General features: G+C 34.0%; 1 protein-coding gene across 1 annotated transcript; it reads right to left on the bottom strand.

Moving 5' to 3' along the window:
* Positions 1-692: 692 nt before the first annotated feature.
* On the bottom strand, positions 693-26,902 carry LOC129888870 (B3 domain-containing protein REM6-like). Its single transcript, XM_055963919.1, has 10 exons — positions 26,718-26,902; positions 25,331-25,646; positions 24,271-24,371; positions 23,894-24,125; positions 23,205-23,335; positions 22,845-23,076; positions 22,407-22,486; positions 22,049-22,280; positions 16,759-16,823; positions 693-1,359 (listed from the first exon to the last, which is right to left on the bottom strand). Exons 1-10 carry the CDS (start codon positions 26,781-26,783, stop codon positions 739-741), a joined length of 2,076 nt encoding a protein of 691 aa, XP_055819894.1. The 5' UTR covers positions 26,784-26,902; the 3' UTR covers positions 693-738.
* Between the last annotated feature and the right edge of the window lie 717 nt (positions 26,903-27,619).

Genomic DNA, 27,619 nt, shown 5'->3' with positions numbered 1-27,619 from the left:
TTTATTTATGTGTTAAACCACTATTGAATTAATAAGATATCGTTGATTCGATTTAATAATTATCTACCTATTATTGATTAAATTATTAATTAATCAATTTACTTGATATAAAAATTAAAATCAAAAAATTAACTTTTATGTACTCTGGCTGTGACTTCTCAATAATCCATATATATATATCATATATAGTAAAGATATATTTACTTTTTGAGTGTATCATAATATATATTCAGTATATAATTCATGTATAAGTAATTTATATTATATAGTCAATATATACTTTTTATAATTTTTGACAAACTATATTATATAATCACAATATATTTTTTATAATTTTAAATATTTTTTATGTAAATAAAATATATCTATATTTATTATAAATTAATTAATTTATTATATATATTTAAAATTATCCCATAATTATTTATTTGGTAACTTCAAAATAATCCGTCTCTTATTATATAATAGCTTGCCAATCATAATATAAACCGCACTAAACAAAGTGTGTCATGCGACAGACTTTCTCAGAAGTCATTAAGGATATCAAACCAGGTCATCAATAGATAATCACCCTCCAAACCAACGTAGCGAAGAATAAATTGTTCTTAAACATTTGTTATAAGATGTTAATTACATAACCAAATACCAACAATTCAATTAGACTTTTTCCATTTGAATAATTATCATTATGATTTAAAAAAGAAAATATATTAAAGATCTTCTTTATTTCAATTTTCATCAACAATTACAAGGCATAGAAGGAAGATCCGATGCCTTAGCATAAGCCGTCAACGGCGATTTCTTAAAAACCCTACTCCCGAAAACCATAAACCCTAACGTATGGCCAGCAATCGCCGCCAGAAAAATGCCGCCATTGAAAGACATCACAGACAGCATAACCAAATAAGCCAAACCAATTCTGATTCCGTACAAAGCCGTCTGAATCAACCCAGCCGCTACATGATTTGCACTCTCTTTGATGTAATTTGTATGTGAGAGCCACTCGACGAAGAAAGCAAGTAGAAAAACGACGAAAAGTGCGAAGACGTACATACCGATGTTATTGTATCCCGGCCAACCGGAGAAGAGAATTTCGGCGTTTTTCCCCCAGAAAAACGTCATGTGCATCATCATCATGTGATGGCTGTTCGCGGCGGCCGGCGGCGACGGCGCCATATTCATAGCGCCTGCTCCGTGCATACGAGTAGAGTCGTTCATCTCTGCAAATTGATTCGTCTCTTCTCTGTTGAATTTTCTTCTTCTTCCAAATTGGGGAGTGAAATGTGTGATGGAGGAGGTGTGTACTATACATGTTTTAGATAAGCCAAATTGATAGTAACAGCTGAGTAATAAATGTTCCTATAATACAACAAGGATAGTAGAAACTTTTTATTTTAAGACCAAAAATACTTATTTTTTTAAAAATAATATTTTTTCGAGAAAATTAAACGTTTAATCAATAACATATCTATAACATATCTAGTGATATCTCATTAGTGGATCTGAGGAAGATAAGATATACACAGATTTTACCATTACCTCATTGAGATACAGAGGTTGTTTTCGAAAGACCATCGACTCAAAAGTCACAATCTCAAGTAAGAGAGAAAAATAATATATATAGCATAATGACAATAAAACGAAAAGCTATGCAAATTTTGCAAGACAAGAACAAAGTGTTTGATCAATTAATAAAATTATTTTTAGATGAAACAAAAATAATTTTCTCCTATTGGGATGAAAGAGTAGTGGAGATGAGGGTGAGAAGATGCGTGTTTATTTCAGAGAACCAGTTTGAATTTATGCCGAGACGCTCAATTACAGAAGCCATCCATCTTATGAGGAGACTGGTGGAGCAGTATAGGGAGAAGAAGAGGGACTTGCATATGGTATTTATCGACCTAGAAAAGGCTTACGATAAAGTTCCACGAGAGATACTATGGAGATGATTGGAGGCTAAAGGTGTACCTATGGCGTACATTAGGGTGATCAAGGACATGTATGAGGATGCCAAAATCAGGGTAAGGACAGTAGGAGGGGACTCAAAGCACTTCCCAATTATGATGGGGTTGCATCAAGGATCAGCTTTTAGTCCGTTTTTATTTGTCTTGGTGATGGATGGATTGACGCGACAAATTCAAGGTGAGGTGCCATGGTGTATGCTTTTCGCGGACGACATAGTCCTAATCGATGAGACTCGTAGCGGAGTTAAGGCTAAGCTGGAGGATTGGAGACATACCTTAGAGTCTAAAGGGTTTAAGCTGAGTAGGACCAAGACAGAGTACTTAGAGTGCAAGTTTAGTGAGACACCTCAGGAGGTTGGCGCGGAAGTTAGGCTTGGTGACTAAGCCATCCAAAAGAAAAGTAGTTTCAAGTACCTTGGGTCTATCATGCAAGATAGTGGGAGATTGACGACGATGTCACACATCGTATTGGGGCAGGATGGATGAAATGGAGGCTCGTTTTTGGTGTGCTATGTGACAAGAAGGTGCCACCACAACTTAAGGGCAAGTTTTACAAAGTGGTGGTTAGACCGTTTATGTTATATGGGGCGGAGTGTTGGCCATTTAAAGTCTCTCACTTTCAAAAGATGAAAGTTGCCGAGATGAGAATGTTGAGATGGATGTGTGGGCATACCAGGAGCGATAGGATTAGAAATGAGGCTATTCGGGACAAGGTAGGAGTGGCCTCGGTGGAAGACAAGATGCGGAAAATGCGACTGAGATGATTTGGGCATGTGAAGAGGAGAGACACAGATGCCCCAGTACGGAGGTGTGAGAGATTGACTATGGATAGTTTCAGAAGAGGTAGGGGTAGGCCGAAGAAATATTGGAGAGAGGTGATTAGACAGGACATGGCGCAGCTACAGCTTACCGAGGACATGACCTTAGATAAGAGGGTGTGGAGGACCCATATTAGGGTAGAAGGCTAGTACATAGTCTAGTTATTCTTCCGTATTAGTAGGCGCATTAGCGCACTATAATTTCTTGTGCTTTGATTTCTATTATTTTCTGTACTTTGATTACTCTATTTTATCTGTGTCACTTTCGTTATTTGTTTTTCCATATCGCTTTGAACTTCTTAGCCTTATCCGACCTCTTTTTATGCTTGTATTGAGCCGATGGTCTCTCAAAAACAGCCGGCCTACCTTGGTAGGAGTAAGGTCTGCGTACACTTTACCCTCCCCAGACCCACGTTGTGGATTTCACTGGGTTGTTGTTGTTGTAATCAGTTCCTTTGAATAAGAGTGAATATATTTAAACACAGCTAAATTATCACATTTTTGCGAATTTATATATTAAACTAGTAATAATTTTTTTTAAAATTACTAAAAATAATGACAAATATAATTTTTGAAACCTAAAGTAAATTACTATTAGTTTATTTTTCAAAAGGTAATCTAAATACACAAGTTTATAGTTTTAATCCTTAAGCATTTAGCAAAACTTAATTTTTAAAGAGCTAAAATAAATTTCTATTCCAATTGAAGCATCACCTACGTTTTTATTTACTTAAAAGTGGAAATAGGAAAAAAAAATAAACACAAAAACACAACAACAAAAAGGATTCAAACAAAAGCTCTTAAAACATCTGGTCTGTCTAAAGGAAATTTGGATTCTCTACTTAATAAGAACATAAATACTTATCTTTTACTCTTTAAGTGGATAAGTACACTCATACTATCTTCCTTAAACCGTTTTAAGCGTAAATGACACAGTAATTATTTTTATTAGTAATTATTATAGTGATTAGTTGTATAGTTTTTTTATTTATTTATACTACTTAAAAAAAACTTTAGATGTGCCAATGTTTAGTCAGAAGTTTTTATAGGCATCTCATTTAAAATAGAAACATTTTAATATGAAAGCAATACATTAACCACAATATGAAAAGCCACGATGTTAGAAATGCATCAAATTTATTAATTTTTTTGTAATCGTGACGTTCGAGCTAATTTTTGCGCATCTCAATTATCATTTTTCTTCTTTGTTGGCATTTCTCTCTATGTTTCACTATATAATAATAATACAAAAATCTATTTTAATTTTTTTTTCTCAACTAATTTATTTAAAAAGTCATCTCCATAACTCATATCACTTCATTTTCATAGCTTTTGTTCTAATAATACCCATTAATCTTGTGTCTTATTAATATGCAAGCACTAACTTATCATATATATATATATATATATATATATATATATAGGTCCATAAAAATTAAATTTAAACTTTTCATGTTTACTAATTATAACATATAGAAATGCATGTATATTAATTTTCTAATACATAATCCATAAAACTAAGTGAAGCATAACACATAATTTATCTCCTAATTAATCTCCTTATATGGATATTTGATATAGGCTTTGAGACTTTATATTGGAAAAGGCATAGCTTTTTTTTTTCTTCGAAAAATTGGCAAATCATTGTGTAATCATTTACAATTTATTGAATATAAATTTGTAGAATGGTTCAATTTATATTAAATTCAAGATATATTAGCCCAAATAAATATTTTGGATTAATAAAATTAGGTCGATTATTTAAGCCCAATAAATGTGGATTTAATTAAAAAACCTAAATCCATTGATTTGGGCTATAAAGATGACTCCACTTTGTTAAGCCCAATATCATCTCATCCTAGAAGCCCAAAATCATGTCACATGCCAAGGTTAGGTGGCAATCCAAGTCAAATTAAATAAGCCACTAGAATTATGCCATGTGTCAAAGTTAGGTGGCAATCCAAGTCAAATTAAATAAGCCACTAAAATCATGCCACATGTCAGAGTTAGGTGGCAATCCAGGTCAAATTAAATAAGCCACTAAAATCATGCCACGTGTCAGAGTTATGTGGCAATCTAAGTCAAATTAAATAAGCCACTAAAATAATGCCACGTGTCCATGTGACATGTTCTGACCAATCAAATTAAAACTCTTCAACAAAGAAATCTGATTGGTCAGTTCAAACCAACCAATCAAATCACACCCTCATACCACTCCCTACAACTATAAATAGGGGTCCTCATTATTCTGAAAAAGGGGTTTTTTGAAGAACAAGAAGCAAGAAGAGAGCTCGTGAATCAAAGACCGCAAATTCTCTACAAAGCTACAAAGTTCAAGCAATCAAATTCAAGTTCAAGATCAAGAACGAAGACAAATATCAAAAAGTTTGAGATCAAGTTACTTGTTCATATTTATCGTTCGTCATAACCATACAAGTGTTCGTGATGAATAATTCAAATCCAAATTCGAAGACGTAGATTCAAGATCAAGCTATTCAAGCCCTTGACTCTAAATCAAATTCAAATTCAAGTTCAACGTGTTTCATATTATTTGAAGAATCAGAGGATTATTATAGAGATTGTAACCGCATTACATTTTGAAATCAAATATTATACTTTGTTACTCCAATTTTCCGGTCTTGATTATTTATTTTTCTCGGCTCGAAAATTTGTTGTTTACAAATTTTGGCACGCCCAGTGGGACCATCTCTACCTCTCATCTCTTCACATCGATCATCAAACTTCAAGAACACTTAAATGGCATCTAAGAAGTTTGACTCCAGGACTATTATTGCTAAGGCTACTGATTCCAAGTTTTCATCTGAGGTGGAGAACATACTGGATGCTACTATGGGAAGTTTGGGACCCATCACTAGGAACAAAGCAAACTTGCTAGGACAACAAGCACTTCAAGTGCCGTCCGCATCAGTTCCTATTTTTGATCTTCCATCTTCAAAGGGGGCAAGATTCTTTCCGAATGAATTGGAAGAAGGAGAGAATATAGCTGATATTGTTGAAAAGACGTTGGCTTGACTTAGTCCTTTTAACACGAGAAATTGCACTATTCAAGATGAAGATGATGTCTTGATCACTAGATCTGCCTCAGTCACTCCACGTAACTTATTTCAGACAGATTTCAGTTTGAGGGAAAATCCATGCTTTGCTCCATCATCTATAACGGCCATCCAAGCGATGATGACTAACACCTCAACTGTTGAAGAACAACTGGCGAGTTTGACGAAGGCAATTGAAGGTCTAACAAAATATGTACAAGATCAGGATAATCGAATTGTCAAGTTGACGGACAAAGTTGAGAATGTTATGGAGGGGGACTCAAGTCATGCACCTGGAAAACGTCCGATGATACAAGAAAAGGGAGATTCAGTTACAAAGCAAATAAATGTGGGTGATGAGCTGCAAGTATCTGCTGAAGGAGGAATTCTCATTCATCAACTGAAGGACTTCATTATGGGAACTATCAAAGATAAGTATGACGTGTCTTCAAAGTCATCATTCACATATGCAAAGCCATACACTTCAAGAATCGATGTTTTGAAGATGCCTGCAGGTTATCAACCTCCAAAATTTCAATAATTTGATGGAAAGGGAAATCCAAAACAACACATTGCCCATTTTGTTGAAACCTGCAATAACGCTGGAACATATGGAGATTATCTGGTCAAGCAATTTGTGTGCTCCTTACAAGGAAATGCCTTTGACTGGTATACGGATCTCGAGGCAGGCTCTATTGATAGTTGGGAACAACTTGAGCATGAATTTCTTAATCGCTTCTATAGCACAAGGCGTACTGTAAGCATGGTTGAACTCACAAATACACGTCAATGGGAAGATGAACCCGTCATTGAGTTCATCAACCGATGGAGAAATGCAAGCCTCAATTATAAGGATAGGCTTAGTGAAACTTCCGGCATAGAAATGTGTATTCAAGGAATGCGTTGGGGACTTCGTTATATCCTACAGGGTATTAAACCCAAATCATTTGAGGAACTAGCCACACGTGCTCATGATATAGAGTTGAGCATGTCTGCAAGCGGGATTGAAGGACCAATTATTTATGGTCCTCGCAAGGGAAAAGACAAAATGGAGGTAAAGAAAGGGGGAAAATCGGCACCTAAGTTTGGAAACAAGGAGTCGATGAGTGTTAATGCCATACCTTTAAAAGTGGCTACAAATCTAAGCAAGAATCAAAGGGTGAAGACCACAACTTTTTAGAATAACGCTGGTAGAAAGCTGACTTTGAAGGAAATGCAGGCAAAAGAGTATCCCTTCGTGGACTCAGATGTTCCTGCAATTTTTGAAGAGCTTCTGGCGTTAAAACTCTTTGAGCTACCTGAAATGAAGCGTCCAGATGAGGCTGGGAGGACTAATGATCCAAATTACTGCAAATATCACCGTTTGATGGGCCATCCTATTGAAAAGTGTTTTATCTTTAAGGAAAAGATTATGGACTTGGCCCGTGAAGGAAAGATATTGCTTGAAGATGAGAAGGAGAGTTCAAATCAAGTCTCTGTCACTTTTGGTTCACTCGACCCCATAGTTCTTTGCAACTTTGTCGAAATACATGATAGTGGTGATGACCTAGCCACATCACCATCAAAGATGATTAAATTTGGTGACTTCAAACCAATAAATGTTAACGTATCATCGCTTGTTCCTTTGATAAATGAAGTAATATGGGAAGATAAATCTCTAGAGGAAAACCAATCTTGCGGTGCTTATACTGATGATGAAGGATAGATTTTAGTGACACGACGAAGACGTCGTAAAATGAGCTTGCAAAGAGAACCAAATAAGCAAGTGACTAGAGCGAAGATAAGAACAAAGTGGTGCCATCCACCTACCCCTAAAACTCAAAGGGTAAAGAAGAATGTGAAGAAGTCAAGAGTCGAGGGAAATTACTATCAAAAGCAACGTCCTCCGGTGACATTAAAGGAATTCTTGCCAAGTTGGTTTCGTGAAAAGATTTCTCATCGTGCCACCAAGGCCTTGTGTTGTAACATTGATAGAGAAGAGACGATGGTAGAAAGATCATCACCATCATTACCTCCATCACATGAAGTCCCTATAAAGCCTCACTCTGAAGAAGTGGACACTTGTGATGCGAAGTTTACATTCACTAATGATGATCTTTTATTGGGTGAAGTGTTGCATAATCGTCCTTTATATATGGTAGGTTTTGTGCGTGGACATAAAGTAAATAGGATCATGGTGGATGATGGATCTGGGGTCAATATTCTCCCTATTCGTACTGTGAAAGAACTTGGAATACCGATAAATGAACTATCTGAAAGTCGTCTGATGATTCAAGGTTTTAACCAAGGGGGGCAGAGAGCCATTGGTGCTGTCAAATTAGATATAACGATGGGGGATATGCGTTCGAGTGCATGGATACATGTTATTGACTCAAAGACCTCCTATAACATCTTGTTAGGAAGACCATGGATACATGAGAACAAAGTAGTACCGTCCACCTACCATCAATGTTTCAAATACTTTGAAGATGGAGTTCAAAAGAAGGTAGTTGCTGATGATGAACCTTTCACCGAGACGGAAGCGCACTTTGCTGATGCAAAATTCTACTTAAAGAATCGTGTTTCAAAAGAAGTTAAAGTTGATAACGTGATACCTGCTGATATCACAAAAAAGGTTGATGTAGCACCTGCTAATGCGAGGGTCATGATTGAAAAGGATAAAACACTTTCAGATATGAGTAAAGTACCTAAGATAAGTGAGGCATCTTCAAGTAAGAGAATGATTCCTGTTTCTCACTATGTCCCAAAGACAAACAAAGTCAAGATCCCACCCTCTGAGTTGCAGAGTAGTAAGTTGACATTCCCTATCAAGCAAATTGATGCGATCAAATCACCTTCAAAAATGATACAGGGATTTGTCAGACCATCGAATCATGATTCACATGAATCACTCCCTAAAAATCGTACAAATGAGGGTTTTGACCCGAATGCATATAAGTTGTTGGTGAAAGCAGGATACAATCCCAATGAAGCTTCTAAAGTAGGGAAGCTTCCAAATGAAGTTATTGAAAGGGCAAATCATGGCCTAAATCCAACTCAAAGGATGATGATAGAGAAAGGGTATCATGTCAAGCAATCGCGCGAAGGCCTGGGTTACAAACAACCGTCACCAATCCGAATCTCTATAAAAAGGATGAGCATCAACTATATTACCCCTGTGGAAAAATCGATGATGTTCAACAAAAAACCTTCTCTGTTTGATCGACTTAGTGGCATGACTCCTAACGTTTCTGCATCTGATCGACTAATAGAATCAACTCAAAAAATTTCAGTATTTGATCGATTGGGACCAATGAAAAAGAAATACAAGCGCCAAGGAGATTATAGAACAATGGAAGAACGGGTATATGCTCGGGAGCATAATTCACCCAAGAATTGGCCCAGTTTGATCCCTTCTAGAATGAGGCGAGAAACAAAACTTGTAGTTTCATGTGGAGATGTTCTGAGAGCAAAAACTCATACCATAGTTCACACTAGGGAGCGAGATGAAGATGAAGAAAGTGTGGGATCATCAAATCACATCACAATTTGTGACGAAGAAAGTACTCCACTATATGCAAAAATTGATGACAGGTTTGTTGATATTCATGCATGCCATCACATATCTTTTAATGATGGTGATCCTCAAGAAGATGAGGATGCTGAAGATGCGCCACCTGAACTCGAGGAAGGGATAAAGAATACTGTTGATGCATTGAAGGAAGTAAATCTTGGAGTTGATGATGATATAAGGCCTACATATGTGAGTGCTTCGCTGGATGACGATGAAGAGAAGAAATATATTGAGCTGCTTATGAAATTTAGGGATGTATTTGCTTGGAGTTACAAAGAGATGCCAGGGTTAGACCCTAAAGTTGCAGTTCATCGTCTTGCTGTAAAACGAGGTACTCGCCCTGTTAAACAAGCACAACGTCGCTTTAGACCTAAATTGGTTCCTTTGATCGAAACTGAAGTTAACAAGCTCATTGAAGCAGGTTTTATTCGTGAAGTCAAATATCCTACATGAATTTCAAGCATTGTACCCGTAAGAAAGAAGAATGGCCAAATACGAATTTGTGTTGACTTTAGAGATCTTAATAATGCATGCCCTAAGGATAAATTTCCTCTTCCAATCCCTGAGCTTATGATTGATGCTACAACTGGATACGAGGCAATGTCCTTCATGGATGGTTCATCTGGATACAATCAAATTCGCATGGCACCAAAGGATGAAGAACTTACTGCATTTCGCTCTCCTAAAGGTATATATTGCTACAAAGTGATGCCTTTTGGTTTAAAAAATGCTGGAGCCACTTATCAACGAGCCATGCAGAATATTTTTGATGACATGCTTCATAAAAATGTTGAGTGTTATGTCGATGACTTAGTAGTAAAATCAAAGAAGAGTGATGACCACTTGAAAGATCTGAGAATGGTGTTTGAACGGCTTCGAAGATACCAACTCAAAATGAATCCTTTAAAATGTGCCTTTGGAGTTACTTCGGGAAAGTTTCTCGGTTTTATTGTTCGACATCGAGGAATCGAGATTGATCAAGATAAGGTAGATGCTATTTTGAAGATGCCTGAGCCAAAAAATATTCATGAGTTGAAAAGCTTACAAGGAAAATTAGCATATCTTAGGAGGTTTATCTCAAATCTGGCTGGGAGATGTCAACCATTCAGTCGCTTTATGAAGAAAGATGTTCCTTTTGAATGGGACCAAACTTGTACCAATGCTTTTGAGAACATAAAGTCTTATCTAATGAAACCTCCAGTACTTGTAGCTCCTATACCTGGAAAACCATTGATTTTATACATTGCAGCACAAGAAAGGTCAGTAGGAGCACTTCTCGCACAAGAAAATGATGAAGGGAAAGAAAATGCCCTATATTACTTGAGTAGGATGATGACACAAAACGAGATCAAGTATTCACCTATTGAGAAGTTATGTTTGGCACTCGTGTTCTCAATTCTGAAGATGAAGCATTACTTCCAGGCTCATATTATACAACTTGTCTCTAAAGCGAATCCTATCAAGTTTGTCATGTCCAAGCCTGTCTTAAGTGATAGGCTAGCAAGGTGGTACCTCCAGTTTCAACAATTTGAGATTGTGTATATATCTCAGAAGGCAGTGAAAGGACAAGTGCTAGCAGATTTCTTGGCCAATCATCCAATTCCGAATGATTGGGAGTTATCTGATGAATTACCTGATGAAGACGCAATGCTAGTAGAAATTCAGCCACCTTGGAAGATGTATTTTGATGGTGCTGCACATCGTGAAGGAGCCGGTGCTGGAGTGGTATTTGTCACTTCCCATGAAGAAGTTTTGCCATACTCCTTCACTCTAACACAAAACTGCTCCAATAATATTGCCGAATATCAAGCACTCTTACTTGGGCTTGAGATGGCCATTGATATGAAACAATTGCAACTACAAGTTTTTGGGGATTCCAAGTTGGTGATCAATCAAGTCTTGGGTAATTATGAAGTAAAGAAGCCTGAGTTAATCCCATACTGAAATTACGCTCAAAAGATGATAGGGTGGCTTGGAGAGGTGACTATTCAACATGTCCCAAGAAAGGAAAATAAAAAGGCTGATGCATTGGCAGCTTTAACTTCTGCATTAGTATCTCCTGATGAAATACAAGTTGTGGTTTGCCAAAGATGGATAACTCCACCTCCAATTGAGCATGAAGAAGAATTTCAACAAGTTATCGCCACTTCGGTAGCTGAAATTGACGATTGGCGACAACCAATAATAGATTACTTGTGTTATGGAATATTGCCAGAAAACCTTCGAAGAAGAACAGAAATCCGACGACGAGCCCCTCGTTTTCTTTATTATAAAAATACACTTTACAGGCGATCGTTCGATGGAGTTCTCTTACGATGTTTGGGGGCAGATGAATCTACTCAAGCTATGCAAGAAGCGCATTCTGGAGTATGTGGAGCGCATCAGTCTGGACCAAAACTTCATTTTCACATAAAAAGGATGGGATATTACTGGCAAACCATGGTGAAAGATTGCTTGGATTACGTCCGAAGATGTAAAACTTGCCAATTCCATGCGAATTTTATACATCAACCCCCAGAAGTATTTCACCCAACTATTGCCTCATGGCCATTTGAAGCTTGGGGTTTGGATGTTGTTGGACCATTGCCTAAGTCCTATGGTGGACATCTGTACATCCTGGCTGCAACTGACTACTTCTCAAAATGGGCAGAAGCTGTTTCTCTTAGAGAAGTAAAGAAAGAGAATGTCGCCAACTTCATTCGAGTTAATATTATCTACCGTTTTGGTATTCCTCGATACATATTAACAGATAATGGCAAGCCATTTGATAACAAGTTAATGACGAAGATATGTGATCTTTTTGGCTTCAAGCAACGCAATTCCTCTATGTATTATGCGGCTGCTAATGGTCTCGCTGAAGCATTTAACAAGACACTCTGCAACTTGTTGAAAAAAGTTGTTTCCAAGTCTAAGAGAGATTGGCATGAAAGAATGGAAGAGGCTCTTTGGGCATATAGGACTACGTATCGCACGCCAACACAAGCGACTCCCTACTCTCTTGTTTATGGAGTTGAAGCAGTTCTTCCACTTGAACGTCAAATACCGTCATTGCGCCTTGCCATTCAAGAAGGGCTCACTGATGAAGAAAATGCTCGGTTGCGCCTTGAAGAATTGGAGGCTCTTGATGAAAAAAGACTAGAGACCCAACAAAGTCTGCAATGTTATCAAGCTCGTCTAGCTCGATCTTTTAATAAGAAGGTTCGTCTTAGATGCTTCCAAGTGGGTGATCAAGTTCTTGTTGTAAGAAGGCCCATTATTACTTCTCGTCGGTCTGGAAGCAAGTTCTCCGCCAAATGGGATGGACCATATGTGGTACAAGAAGTATACTCAAGTGGTGCTTATAGACTGGTTGACTCAGAAGGATTGCGCATTGGCCCCATTAACGGAAAGTTCATAAAGAGATACTATCCTTGAAGAAAAGAAACTCACTCCTTAAGGTACGAGTATAAACTGCATGTTACTCCTGGCCCGCAAGAGTATAAACTGTGCACGGCACCCCATAAAAAAAATGTCCGCTAGGTTGAAAATCTCGAAAGAGGCGGCCTAGGCAAAAGTTAGGACAAAAAAAAACAAAAAAAAACATCAGTCTCTCAGAACTACGATATGACTTGATCCTCTTCACTGAGGTACGTAAGCGCTTAGAATTACATTCTGAGTTCAGTCGCATGAGTGTCCAAAGAACCCATAGTCTCTCTTGACCCTCTCTACCGTGATCCGTGAGTTACATCCTAATTTTAGTTTCATAAGCTCAAAAGAAATAGGGCACACTATTATTTGAGCATCACAATGTTATTGTATATTGTCATATATGACGTGTGAATTAAAGAGGGCCAATCAAGACAGAATTTGAATTGACTTCAAAGAAATATTCGTACAAATTCATAAAGCTATTAGCTGTGATTATTGTACATGTTGTAGTTTTGGATTCTCTACGCTAAGATACGAATATTTTCTTCATGCGAATATGAATCTATCAGCTTTTCTGTATGTGAAATTCATTTTTGAAGTTTGCTTAGAACTATCCTGCCAGACTTAAACTATAAATTTTGGATATGATAAGAAGTTTGGTTTCTGATAAATTGAACCTCTCCTAGATTTGGTGCTCTCATACAATGATATATCTCTTGTACTATCGAAACACAAAAGGTATCGCAACTCTGAAGAAGAGAAAGTCAAATCTCTAAGGTAAACCATGATTCAATCTGTAAAAAGAAAAAAAAAGTGTTAGCGCTTAAATTAGTAATTCAATAATCATGGTAATGAATCTCAATAATGAACTATTATATTCTTTGAGCAAAACCTATGTCTGACTCAGACGGTGTAAAGTCTTTGCCACAAATCATGTAAAGTCTTTGCCTTAGACGGTGTAAAGTCTTTAGCTTGGACTATGAAATGCCTCTGACTCAGACGGTGTAAAGTCTTTGCCACAAATCATGTAAAGTCTTTGCCTTAGACGGTGTAAAGTCTTTAGCTTGGACTATGGAATGCCTCTGACTCAGACAGTGTAAAGTCTTTGCCATAAATCATATAAAGTCTTTGCCTTAGACGGTGTAAAGTCTTTAGCTCGGACTATGGAATGCTTCTGACTTAGACAGTGTAAAGTCTTTGCCACAAATCATGTAAGGTCTTTGCCTTAGACGGTGTAAAGTCTTTAGCTCAGACTATGGAATGCCTCTGACTCAGACGGTGTAAAGTCTTTGCCACAAATCATGTAAAGTCTTTGCCTTAGACGGTGTAAAGTCTTTAGCTCGGACTATGGAATGCCTTTTCTTTGCCACAAATCATGTAAAGTCTTTGCCTCAGACGGTGTAAAGTCTTTAGCTTGGACTATGGAATGCCTCTGACTCAGACGGTGTAAAGTCTTTGCCACAAATCATGTAAAGTCTTTGCCTTAGACGGTGTAAAGTCTTTAGCTCAGACTATGGAATGCCTTTTCTTTGCCACAAATCATGTAAAGTCTTTGCCTCAGACGGTGTAAAGTCTTTAGCTTGGACTATGGAATGCCTCTGACTCAGACGGTGTAAAGTCTTTACCATAAATCATGTAAAGTCTTTGCCTTAGACGGTGTAAAGTCTTTAGCTCGGACTATGGATTGCCTTTTCCTTGCCACAAATTATGTACAGTCTTTGTCTCAGACGGTGTAAAGTCTTTGACTTGGATCAATAGAATAAAAGTTTATTGCATATGAAGTAATATTTTCATTTAAAAAAATAATAATATATATATATATATATATTAAAAAAAAATAAAAAATGTACCTCATATGTTGATGAACTCAAGAGGATGTGCAAAAATGAGTATCAAAACTGTCAATACCAATGATGAAAATAAATAGAAGGAGAGAGTCTATTTATAGACAAATAGTGATGGTAAGAGAGTCCTTCTTCCAAAGTAATTGTAATTATTTTTTTTGGTAGAACTCTAGTAAAATGATACAAATTTATTCTCTCTAAATCCTAATTGGATGTGAAATTGTGAAAATTTGGGCTATCCATATTCTAAAAGAAGTGTGTCCTTTCAGAATTCTAATTGGATTTGGAAGACAGAATAAAGGGTAGGCATTTGCAAAAAAAAAAAAAAATGTGAAAAAAAATAATAAAAAATAAGTAAATTATCTAGAACGGTCATGAAAGTATTAAATTCTCAATTTTGGATATGTTGTAAATCGAGAAGTCTAGTTTCTATAAAATCACACCGTTCATGATTCTTACGTATCTACAATAAGATATGAATTTTCTACGACAGACATGTCAAGATGAGGAAAAAGTTGTTGAAAATCAAAGAAAAGAAAGAAGAAAGTACCACGGCGCTGATCGTCAAGCTACATTGCTGCAAAACAATGAAGGTCAGACATCTATTTATAGAGGTTTATTAGCACCTATTATAATTAGATTCAAACTTGAATTAGGCTTCTACAAAATTGACTCCTAATCGGATTCCAATTAGTGGTGGAATCTTGCATGACAAGTAAACACCAAAAAAAAAACGAAAAAAAAAACGTGAAAAAAAAAATCATTTTTTTTCTTCTCTTTCCTAATCCTCATTGGATATAACTAATTTGCTACATTCCTACTCCAACAATGATGAAGGGGTGCATCAATATAGTATGAATTCACGGTACATCTCAAAATAAATGGCATGTCATTATCCTACAAGTAATACTTCAAGCCTAGTCTTCAAAAGATAAAATATCTCGACAAGACTTGAAGCAGGGGGCATTTGTAATCATTTATAATTTATTGAATATAAATTTGTAGAATGGTTCAATTTATATTAAATTCAAGATATATTAGCCCAAATAAATATTTTGGATTAATAAAATTGGGTCGATTATTTAAGCCCAATAAATGTGGATTTAATTAAAAAACCTAAATCCATTGATTTGGGCTATAAAGATGACTCCACTTTGTTAAGCCCAATATCATCTCATCCTAGAAGCCCAAAATCATGTCACATGCCAAGGTTAGGTGGCAATCCAAGTCAAATTAAATAAGCCACTAGAATTATGTCATGTGTCAAAGTTAGGTGGCAATCCAAGTCAAATTAAATAAGCCACTAAAATCATGCCACATGTCAGAGTTAGGTGGCAATCTAAGTCAAATTAAATAAGCCACTAAAATAATGCCACGTGTCCATGTGACATGTTCTGACCAATCAAATTAAAACTCTTCAACAAAAAAATCTGATTGGTCAGTTCAAACCAACCAATCAAATCACACCCTCATACCACTCCCTACAACTATAAATAGGGGTCCTCATTATTCTGAAAAAGGGGTTTTTTGAAGAACAAGAAGCAAGAAGAGAGCTCGTGAATCAAAGACCGCAAATTCTCTACAAAGCTACAAAGTTCAAGCAATCAAATTCAAGTTCAAGATCAAGAACGAAGACAAATATCAAAAAGTTTGAGATCAAGTTACTTGTTCATATTTATCGTTCGTCATAACCATACAAGTGTTCGTGACGAATAATTCAAATCCAAATTCGAAGACGTAGATTCAAGATCAAGCTATTCAAGCCCTTGACTCTAAATCAAATTCAAATTCAAGTTCAACGTGTTTCATATTATTTGAAGAATCAGAGGATTATTATAGAGATTGTAACCGCATTACATTTTGAAATCAAATATTATACTTTGTTACTCCAATTTTCCGGTCTTGATTATTTATTTTTCTCGGCTCGAAAATTTGTTGTTTACACATTGTTTGCACAATAATGTAGCTGTCTAAACAATGCTACTTACTCATCCCATCTTTATGAAAAACTTGCATAATTATGCTTTGTAAACTCACTTACCATGCTTCTATGGTAAAAATAAATCATGCATGCACAATTTCACACACAATTTTATAAAGACTGATATTCATATTTACCTCAAGATAAAGAGAATGATTGATCATCTTTAGGAACAATTTCACCAAGTGACGTGAGGAGAGTCCTGCAATTGCCACACAATTATCCAGTGTAACAAAATGTTGTAAAAATTCATGATTACAATCGAGCTAGATAAAATTCTCAACTCCTTATTCTACGTGAATTTCTAATTTTCTTCCACGAATTTTTTCATCAATCATCGAGAGAATTCATGTTCTTTTGTCTCAATTTTCGGAAAAAAAAACTTCGACGTACGTAGTTTCACAATACAAGTGTAGAAATAATATAAAATTAAAGAACATGAGAATTGAGGTGATCAAGAAGTCAAGTAAGAGATTGAACATAAGTAGGTGCTCAAGATTCGTAATAGCATGAAACAATGAAGTTTTGATGAAAAAATCATATTCATTTGTGAATTATAAATCAAAAAAAAGATGAAAGAGGAAAGTGGTAATTAAGAGAATTTAATTAGCAGTCTTTTGGGTTCATATGTGGAGAGTGGAGTAATAAAGATTAGAAATTAAATATAATCATTAATTTCGCAATTAGGAAAAGTTTTATTTTTTGTAATTACTGCTAATTTTTAGTCAATCGGTTATTTTGGAATAGGAACGTTTTTTGATTACTGTCATTTTTATAGCTGTTACACAATACATTTGGAAGGAAGAGTTAAATGTAATAAATGCTCATAATGAGGAAATAGAAAAAAATTAAAAGATTTTAAAACCGAAAATAAGGAAAATATTCAAAATTCTGAGAAAATAGATAAATAGTAATACTGGCCAACTTCTCGCAATATTAAAAATCTAAGTACATTTTATAAAAAAAATAATAAATATTTATCTATTAAGTATCTAACCTTAATTTTTTTCCTTTATTTAAGATTTAAATTCTAGTGCTTTCATCATTTTCTTCTTACTTAAATTCTAAAAAGAAAAAGGCGAATAAATAAATAATAGCATAAATACAAAACTAATTCAATTTAGCCTAAATCAATAGAATCAAATTGTATGCATTTTTTTTTTGTGTAATTTTTGCCTCTCTTTTCTTCTTCTTTATTTTCTTACTTCCATTTCTTCTTCTTTCTTGTACAACTTTAAAACAGTATATTAAATATAGGATAATTCACAAGCTTAAAACGAAATTTCAAACGCTATTTTGAAAATAAAAAAGTGACATATTGCTTGTTCTTATGGCTATTATTAGAAACATGAAAGGATGTTTGTTTTTTTGGTTGATGAGTTTGTATGAAAGATCTCATTAATATTAAATTATATAAGTGATTCTTTTATAATTTTCTTGGTCCTCAATGAGTGAAGAGTAGTTGTAGTTGTTGTTGTTGTTGGAAAGGACATAGAATGAATACAATCAAACATATAAAAGAAAAAACTTAAGAATTATGCCACTTTTTAAAGTTACTCATGAAAGTAAATACTAACCTGACTTATATGATAAATAGTTTCTTTTAAACTCTTAGCAAATTTTTAAGGTCAATGTGTGCATTCATTTTTTCTAATTTCTACATTTTCATAATTAATATTTGTTAAGTGGTTTCCAAATTCTTTTAAGGTCAAGAGCCATTATTGGCACCATTTCTTTTTCTTAATGTTTTGACATTTAATTTAATTATCATTGATTAGGAAAAGAGGAAAATGTCAAAAATTTGAGAAAAAAGATAAATCTCATTCTTGACTTCTTAAATCTAGCTTTATTATATATAATTCAAATAAGAAAAAGGAAAAAAAATAGAAAAAAGATAAATACAAATGGAAATCATAGAGATATGCCACATCACCTTGGCCATGAAAATTCCAAATATAACTTGAAGTTGTATTTGAAATTCGAAAAACACCCCAAAACCTTATTTTCACCTTTTTCACTTTCTCTTTTCATTTTTAAATTTATTTTATTTTTAAAAAAATCCTAATTTTTTCATTTTCATAAAATAACCTCATTTTAAATTATATTCCATGTTCAAATAATATTTTATATTATTTTAAATAATATATTTTAATTCTAAATATTAACTCCAAAAACTATGCCCAAACACAACTCCAACTTGAAAATTCAAATAAAATAATATTTTTTTTAATTTCATGGACAAACGCCTATAAATTTTTTGGTTAGCTATTTGTTAAAAATAATCAATATTTTTTCTCATATTAGCCAAAATTTTCAGAGGAAAATTCATCTGAAAATAGCATGAAAAGTGCACCCCAAAAGATTAATATCATCACGAAAATATAAATACTACTAAACGGTTATCACTCAAAATTCACCATAACAAAAATAAAAAATAGATGAAAAATACACAAAATTCAAAATTCACTATTATAATCATAAAGAAGTCACCTATTCAACCCTTCTACTGCTATATGCTCGTATAAATTCAGTATTCACAACATGGCAGAAGAAAATAGCATCAAATAAATATCGATCAAATTTTATATATCGTCACAAAAACATTCTTCCTCATTCAAAAATAAATAAATTAAAGAAGACAAAAGAATTACCTATACAAGTCCACCTCTCTTTCTACATCACTTTTTCTTGTATCAAAGAGAAGCATAGACATTCAATATGCACTAATTATTCATTTTAATAGGAGAAGTAAAAATTAACATTAAGGCATGATACGTTACCACTACGTGGGCTGATTTTTAAATACAAAAAACAATTTAACGTATATTATTGTGTTATTATTATATTGTGAAATGAAGTGAAAATGTCCAAAAAAAAAAGGAGAAAAAAGATAAATGTAAATGAAGGCGATCGAGAGGAGCCACATCATTTTGTCTATGTTTCTCCTTTATATTATATATAGAGATGTCAGTGTTGGGGTTGGGTTGGTTGATCGCCCAAAAAATGATTCTTATCCCATCCGTCAAACCCTGGATAGGAGGGTGTGGAGGACACACATTAGGGTAGAGGGCTAGTACATATTGGTTTTATTCTCCCTTATTCGTAGGCGTATTAACGCACTATGATTTCTTGTACTCTGCTGTATGTTATTTATGGTATTTATGTTATTATCCAATAATAATATGTACTGTTTTTTGTGCTTTGATTATACTATTGTTTGAACCGTTTTCGTTATCTACTTATTTACTCTAATATTCTTGTCTGACCTTGTTCTATGTTTTTATTGAGCCGAGGGTCTTTCGGAAACAGCCGTCCTACATTGGTAGGAGTCAGGTCTGCGTACACTCTACCCTCCCCAGACCCCACGATGTGGGATTTCACTGGGTTGTTGTTGTTGTTGTTGTAGACCCATTTTCTTTTAAATATATATATATATATATATATATATATATATATATTAAAAAATTCATGGATTGATTACTTTGGAAAGAATTTTTTTAAGTAGAAAATATAATAATTGAAAAATAGAGTAGTGTTTAGTTAATTGTAACATTTTTTTTATTTCACTATGTATTTTGTTGCATCATTTATATTCTGATGATTATCATGAACCAACATTATTATTCTTATATTAACTTTTACATTCCTCTTTTCAATATTTTTATTCTCTCATTATTGAATATTCTAAAATCTCTCATACGATCAAACCTTCTACATTATACAAAATCTATTGTTGTGTGTTTACAAAAAGATCAAATTTACTTTTTGATGTTTTCTTTAAATTTCAAGCACTAAAACTAATCAACACTATTTTAATATCATTATATCAAATACAAAGCAACATTATTTTGATATCATTATATAAACTTTTAAAAAATTTGAGTTAAGTTTTATTATTCTAACTTTATAACATATATTTTTCATTGAAAATTCGCATTATTTTCATTCTTACTTAATTCATAGTCCATGACTCCATGTATATCTATCTTTTCGGACATCATTTGTAAAATTACACTGAACATGTTATAATTATTCAATTTATATATGTCAACTAAAAAAATAAGATAACTCTATGAAGTTTGGCTGTAGACCTCCCAAACTTGTTGAGACAGGCATACTTATGTTTATTAGGAATTTATTTTACTAAGGGTAATTTTGAATGAAAACAATAATATATATCTTGATTTTGCTAAAATTGACAAGTATAAAAAAAAGAGGGCTTTAGAGCAATAATGATGGTCAAGGTTTGAGCAATGAAAGTAGCCATTAGGCTGTCTGAACGCGAGAAACTTTGTGCAATGCATTGGCCTCGGAACAAGTAAAAAGAAAAAAAACTATTTTTAATATAAGAATCAAGTAAAATGAAAAAGAAAAACTAAAAAAAAAATGGTACGTCACATCATACAACAAATTTAGCAAAATGTTATGTCACTCTAACTCTCCTAAAATATTGCCGCACTTGTGCCGAATTCTCCAAAAATGCATTATTTTCTGAGAATTCGACAAGTACGGGTCGGCAATTTTGGAGAGTCCAAGCACCATCATAGGCAAAATGTACAAAGATCCAAAAACATTACATTCACTTGCTTGAGTGCTTGCCCATCACCAACTGCTTCATATTAACTTGTCAATTGGTTTCCCTTCCCAGAAATTTTACCTATAATTTTCAAAACAAAACATAGCCTATGTTCTGATGTTTTATATGGAAATCTCACCATAAAGAAATAATTGTTACGAGATTTGACAAACATAATCAAGTTTTCAATATGTCTATCGGAAACAGACAAGGTTTGCGTACACGCTACCCTACCCAGACCCCACTTGTGGGAATACGACACTGAAGAAAACATATCAATTAATAAGGGAAGCAGTATAGTTTAGAGAAAACAAACCATAATAACAACAAAATAATGTGGTAACTGAAATAACACAATAGACAACAGATGGTAACAAATATCAAAATCAAGAAAATACATGTATAAAACTAATACCACGACATATACGGTGCTCCCAGACTCCCACCAAGCCTAAATCTGCCAGAAAGCTAGTCAAAAGCTCAACTATCTACTAGCCTTCTACCCTAATCCGTGCCATTCATACCCTCCTATCTAAGCTCAGTCCTCGATATACTAAAGTTGCACCATGTCCTATCTAATCACTTCTTCGGCCTACTTCTACCTCTCCTCATACCCACTATATCCAACCTGTTGCACCTCCTTACTGGGGCATCTGCACATCTCCTTAGAAATGATACTTGTATTCAAATAAAAGCCAGCGATAAGAATGAAAAGGAATTATGCTCTCTTAGATACTTTCGCCATTTTAAGTAAAAGTTACTTCATCCGAGACATATACCAAACAAAATCATATCTTATGCGAATATAAGATGATCGAATAATAACACGATGCTTAAATGAGGAAACTTACCATTATATTTCCATATTGGTTTTTCCCCATTAGAAACAACCTCAAATATTATGCAATCTCCTTCCTTTAAGCAATTTGCATCACGTAATTCCTTCCATCCACCTTTGATACATGCACCAGGGCCAAAAGAACGTAACTTGACAATCCACGACCTTTCCTTTTCATCTCTAATAATCAAATCACAGTTCTTGTTGGTGAGACCATTTGCAATTGCAAATTTTGTAGGAATGTACTGAAACGGTTTATAACCAATTGCACAGATAATCAAAGAGTGGTATACTTCATATTTACACCAACAAACAAAGAGGGGGAAAATGGTATTCTTGAAAGGACTTCTTAAAGTAAATTTTAGACTTACCAAGATATCATTGATGAGGCTATAGGGTTTAAGAATGCATACAAAATGAGACTGACCAAAAGACTTGTGAGTGGCCGCTCCTGCATAAAAAGAATATTAAAAGAGTTAGTACGATAGTATATAACGCTTTCAATGCATTATTTACGAAAGCAGTGCATAAATAAGGCCCAATTTGGGTATACAACCAAATTGTTGCTACAAAATTTACTTCCACAGAAAATGTTTCAGAAAAACAATCATTTTGAAAATCATCTTCCATTGTTTGGTTGGGTGAATTTTTGAAAATGTTAGTTGCTTATGAAGAACAATTTTTCACAGTTTCTAACAACCAAGCCAGCAATACATAATTTTATACAAGATGTAATATAGTGTCATGGTTCATACAACACATAAAGAACGTTGTTAGAAATAAGAGGTTGCTTAAATGAGAAAACTTGCCATGAAATGTCCATATTGGTTTCGCTCCATTAGTAACAACCTCAAACATCATGAAATCTCCCTCCTTCAAGTCATTTTCAACACGAAATTTACGCCATCCCTCTGCAATATAGACTGCAGAACCGTAGGTATCCATCCTTAAATTCCATGATCTTTGTCTTTCATCTCTAATAACCAAAACACATTTCTTATTGACGAGTCCGTTTGCCCGAGCAAATCGTTTAGGAAGGCGCTGAAATGGTTTATAAGTTATAAAGATTTGCACATATCATCAGCTTCATTTTTTCGCTGTATCATTACTCCAATAAACAAAGACAGGAAACAAAGAAAATGGCGCAGATGCTTTCTATACGAACTCACAAAGTAATTCCTTGAAAGACAATACGGCCTGACAATGCACACAAGATGAGATTGACCAAAAGAGCTGTAAGTAGGAGATTCTTCCTTGAGAAAAGCCTTTCTTATTGGCACGATGTTGGGTTTTGGTTTGTCTGTGACATAATAAAGAACCAATTCATGTCAAGAAATCAAATATGAAAAAAGATTACAACTAGGATTCGTTTGATTGGGTGTATAAGAATAGTACGAAATAAGGTTTATTAGTAATCCTGAGATTAGGTATGCTGACATTACATTTTATCGATTGTTTGGTTTGTTGTATTAAATGAATTGCGTGTATTAGAAAAGAAATAGTACCCATATTGTTAGTGTCATGGTTTACTATGTATAAGAATAGTACTGAATATGGTATATAACTAATATAAACACTACCAAACAAGGGCTTACTATTTTAAAAGTGTAGTTGTTTATGAAGAACATGTTTTACAGTATGGAGAACCAAACACCAAATAGTTTTGTCGAAGATGTGATATAATGTCATGGAGTATTGTATATAACAGATGTTTAAGGAAGTTTCAAAATGCTTACTCGAAAGAGTAAGGAAGAAGAGTTGCTTTTATTTAAGCGGAATCAGAGCTCTTGGGTAAGAAGGCAGGAAAGAAAAGAGGATCATTAACAAAAAGAGGTTGTTTTAATTGAAAAAAACTTACCGTGAAATTTCCATATTGGTTTTTCTCCATTAGCAATAACCTCAAACTTCATATAATCTCCCTCCTTTAAGTCATTCACAACGCGGAACTTGCGCCATCCACCTAATATATGGACTGTAGAATTGTGTGTAGCTAACCTTAAGTTCCATGATCTTTGTCTTTCATCTCTGATAATCACATCACACTTCTTGTCGACAAGACCGTTTTCCTTTGCAAATTGCTTAGGAAGGCGCTGAAATGGTTTATAACAATTTGCACATATGAATAAGATACACTTCATACTTTTGCTGTAAATAACTCCAATAAACAGAGGAGGGAAAAAAATAAAATGGGGCAAACGTTTCCTTCAATCATTTGAAATGAGCTTTGAGACTTACCAAGTAACCTTTTGAAATGCAATAATGTCTGACAATGCACTCAAAATGAGATTGACTGCAAGGGTTGCAAGTACCAGCTTCTGCATAGGGAAATGCCTCGCCTGACGACATGATGCGGACATTCGATTTTCCAATTAAATTGTTAGTTATAGAGAAATCCATGCCAAGAAAATGAAATATGGCAAAAATTATTACAATCAAAACATGAGTAGAACCTAAACATCCACCACATTATTATTAGTTAGTTTTTCAACTAATTAAACAAGTTGAAACTTATGTTAAGATTAGCGGTGGCAAATGGGCGGGTTAAAAATGGATCACAACCCAACCCTCCCATATTTCATATGGGTTAAAAACGGGTTAGGTGATGGATTGGTGTAAAAAGCAGGTTGACTCATATTTTTATGAGTTAATTGTTAGGGTTTCTTCTTTGATTTTCTTACCATATTTGAGTTTTACTTTTCTCTGGAAGGAAAGTCAAAGCATTAACATAATCGCTTTTAGTTTACCTAAAAGGAAAATGTAGTTATCTTCCATATTTGTTAATTCTTTCCTTAGAGGAAAAGTATGAAACTCTATAAATTTAAGACCCTTCTTCTCATACAAAAAACTCAATAGCATCGTTTAGAGTTTTGAGGGGGGAGATTTTCTCTCTGCAGTTTTTATGTTTTTTATTAGTTTTTAAAAATGTAGGCCAATTAGCCAAATCATATAATAATATTATACCTTTTAGTATAGTTTCATTTGTCATCCGATTTATAGGCAACCTGGTTTGCAATTATAAGCTTCCGCATGAAGCCCTGATTCTTTCAAACCCAACATTAATAGTACTCTATTTTAAAGCAAATATAGGTGGAAATTGCCACTACCAAAGGCAGAAAATTAAATTGTTTATACATGATGAGGTTAAACTTATTTTTGATGTATATATAGCATATTTTGAACGCCTTTTAGCTTCTTCACGTGTTTACTTTGCATATTTTGAACCCCTTATGATTGAAAATCCTGGCTAGGCCACTGGCCACCACTAGTTAAGATTAAGGAATCCTAAAGATGTTACCTTTGATTTTGATTTCAAATTTCTTGGAAGTCTCTTCAAAACTATTGCATCCTGCTTCTTGTTGAAGATACTCTGCATATTCTCTGTCGCAATGACTCGAATCGAAGATGGAAACCTCAAACTCCATGTCTCCTTCATGTTTGAAAATCAACAAATATCCCAATTGCAAATCATTCTCCTTAGCAAACTTTTTCCAACCCTCTTCTAATCGCCATCCATTCACCTTCACCAGCCACTCTTTACCTGCCTTTCTTAGTATTGCATGTTCAATATGGTCCTGTTCCTTCAAATACTTCAAGAAACCTGTAGGGATTTTCTATAGTACAACACAAACTTAACATCGACAACATACCTAGTGTAATTTATGAAATCTGGGGAGTGTAGCTTATGACTTATAAGCCAAAAATCATAAGTTAGAATTTGTAACTTATGACTTTTGGCTTGTTTTTGTTATTTTGGTTTAAAAATAAGGGTTTATAAGCATTTTTTAACTCTATCCAAACATTTAAAAACGGCTTAAAAGCTATTTTGACTTAATAATACCTAAATAAAGCCAATCCAAACAGACACTAAGCCGACCTTACCTCTAACTTGGAGGTAAAGAGATTGTTTCAGTATAACACAAACTTGCCCCAAATAATACTACTACCTCCATTTTAATTCGATTGTCTGCTTTCCTTTTTACTCTATTTTAAAAAAATGACTTTTTTTAACAACTCTTTAGTTCTAGTTTAAAAAAGAATCGATTTTTTTTTAACGACTCTTTAGTTTCAACTTTCTACCTGACATGTTTAAGAACCAAGATTAAAGTGCAATATTGTACATTTCATATATATAGCATATTTGGATTGACTTATTGTTTTAGTAGCTTATAAGTTGAAAACTTTTTATAAGTAAAAAAAGTAGTGCAAGCTATAAACTGTTTTCAACTTATAAACTGCTTAAAATAAGTTCATTCAAATAAACTCAACTATTTATTGAGGCTTATTTTAAGCACAAAATGATTTTAAGTTGGCTAGCCAAACACTCAAAAAAAACAACAACTGAAAACAGCTTATAAGCCAATCCAAACCGCCTCATATTCAATTTAAAACCACAATATACAAAAAATTTCTTTTATTTTTTTAAATTTCGTGTCAAATAAAAAACATGACAAACAAATTGAAGCAGACTAGTACTATTCTGCTTTTTTTTAGGACCTGAAATTGTACTAGTTTTCTACCCAATTAAACAATTATAAAATGTTTTAAAAAACTACAGCTTTCAAATTTTAATGTTTCTTTTATCTTTTTTGGGGTAAATTTTTCCACCTCCACAACATCATATATGCAACATATAGTAAATAAAGGAAAGATGAGGAAAAAAAAACTTAAAAAGATATACTTACAAGACCATGCTTGAAACCTTTCTGAATGGGTTTGATAAATTGAGGTTTCTTTGGAGGGATTTTCATGGCAATCAACAAAATGCCCCTTTCTGTTTTGCAATTGACATGTAAGAAAAATCACTAAATTTCTAACAATTTAATGAACTCTGAACTTTTTAATGGAAATGTTGACACCTTTTCAAGGCAGTGTGGACCATTTTGCAGCTTTCAAAAGAGAAATTTGAACACAGAGAAAGTTGTATGGGCCCCATTTGTTTGTCATCTTCCTCAAACATACCATTAAATTTATTTTAAAAGTCTAACATCTATTAAAAGGGCAGTCCGCACTTAAACTTTTGCTATATACAGATTCGAGGAAGGGTTCGACTACAAGGGTCTATTGTACGCAGCCTTATCTTGCATTTCTGCTAGAGGCTGTTTCTAAGGCTTGAACCCGTGACCTTCTGGGCACATAGCAATAACTTTACCAGTTACTCTAAGACTAATATCTATTAATAGTCATATAATGTCGTAGATTAGACTTTAGATTACACCTTTCATATACGAGCTACTATATATTGTTACAAATATTTTTTCATTTTATTCAAAATTTTTGAGTTGGAATTAAAGATGAAATTGTGTTTGGTTATAATTTTTGCATTGTTTGAATGCACTTGACTTAACACATGAAATAAAATTTAAATAAGGTTAATTTTATACAAATAAAAAATTTAAGGAAAAGTTCAAATTTTTTTCAAGGTCTAATCTATTAATTAGACAACATGAGTAATTGGGTGACCTCAATCTGTGTTAACTGTAGACAGGTATACGTTATAAGAAACAAACTATTAGATGAATTAAGGATGTTAATTGTTATAACTTAAAAAATACAAAAGTCAAACTTGAAAATCCGACATACCCAA

Source organism: Solanum dulcamara, chromosome 5 (genome assembly GCF_947179165.1).
Source record: "Solanum dulcamara chromosome 5, daSolDulc1.2, whole genome shotgun sequence".
Lineage (NCBI taxonomy): Eukaryota > Viridiplantae > Streptophyta > Magnoliopsida > Solanales > Solanaceae > Solanum > Solanum dulcamara.
Note: the sequence above shows the minus strand (reverse complement) of the source record. Positions and strands in the feature narration are given on the sequence as shown.

Coding starts and splice junctions, on each gene's coding strand:
- LOC129888870 (XM_055963919.1), bottom strand. CDS start 26,783: ATGAAAATCCCTCCAAAGAAACCTCAATTTATCAAACCCATTCAGAAA. Junction 23,336..23,893: donor ACCAATATGGAAATTTCACG/GTAAGTTTTTTT, acceptor ATTATGTCACAG/ACAAACCAAAACCCAACATC. Junction 23,077..23,204: donor GTCTTTCAAGGAATTACTTT/GTGAGTTCGTAT, acceptor AAACCATTTCAG/CGCCTTCCTAAACGATTTGC.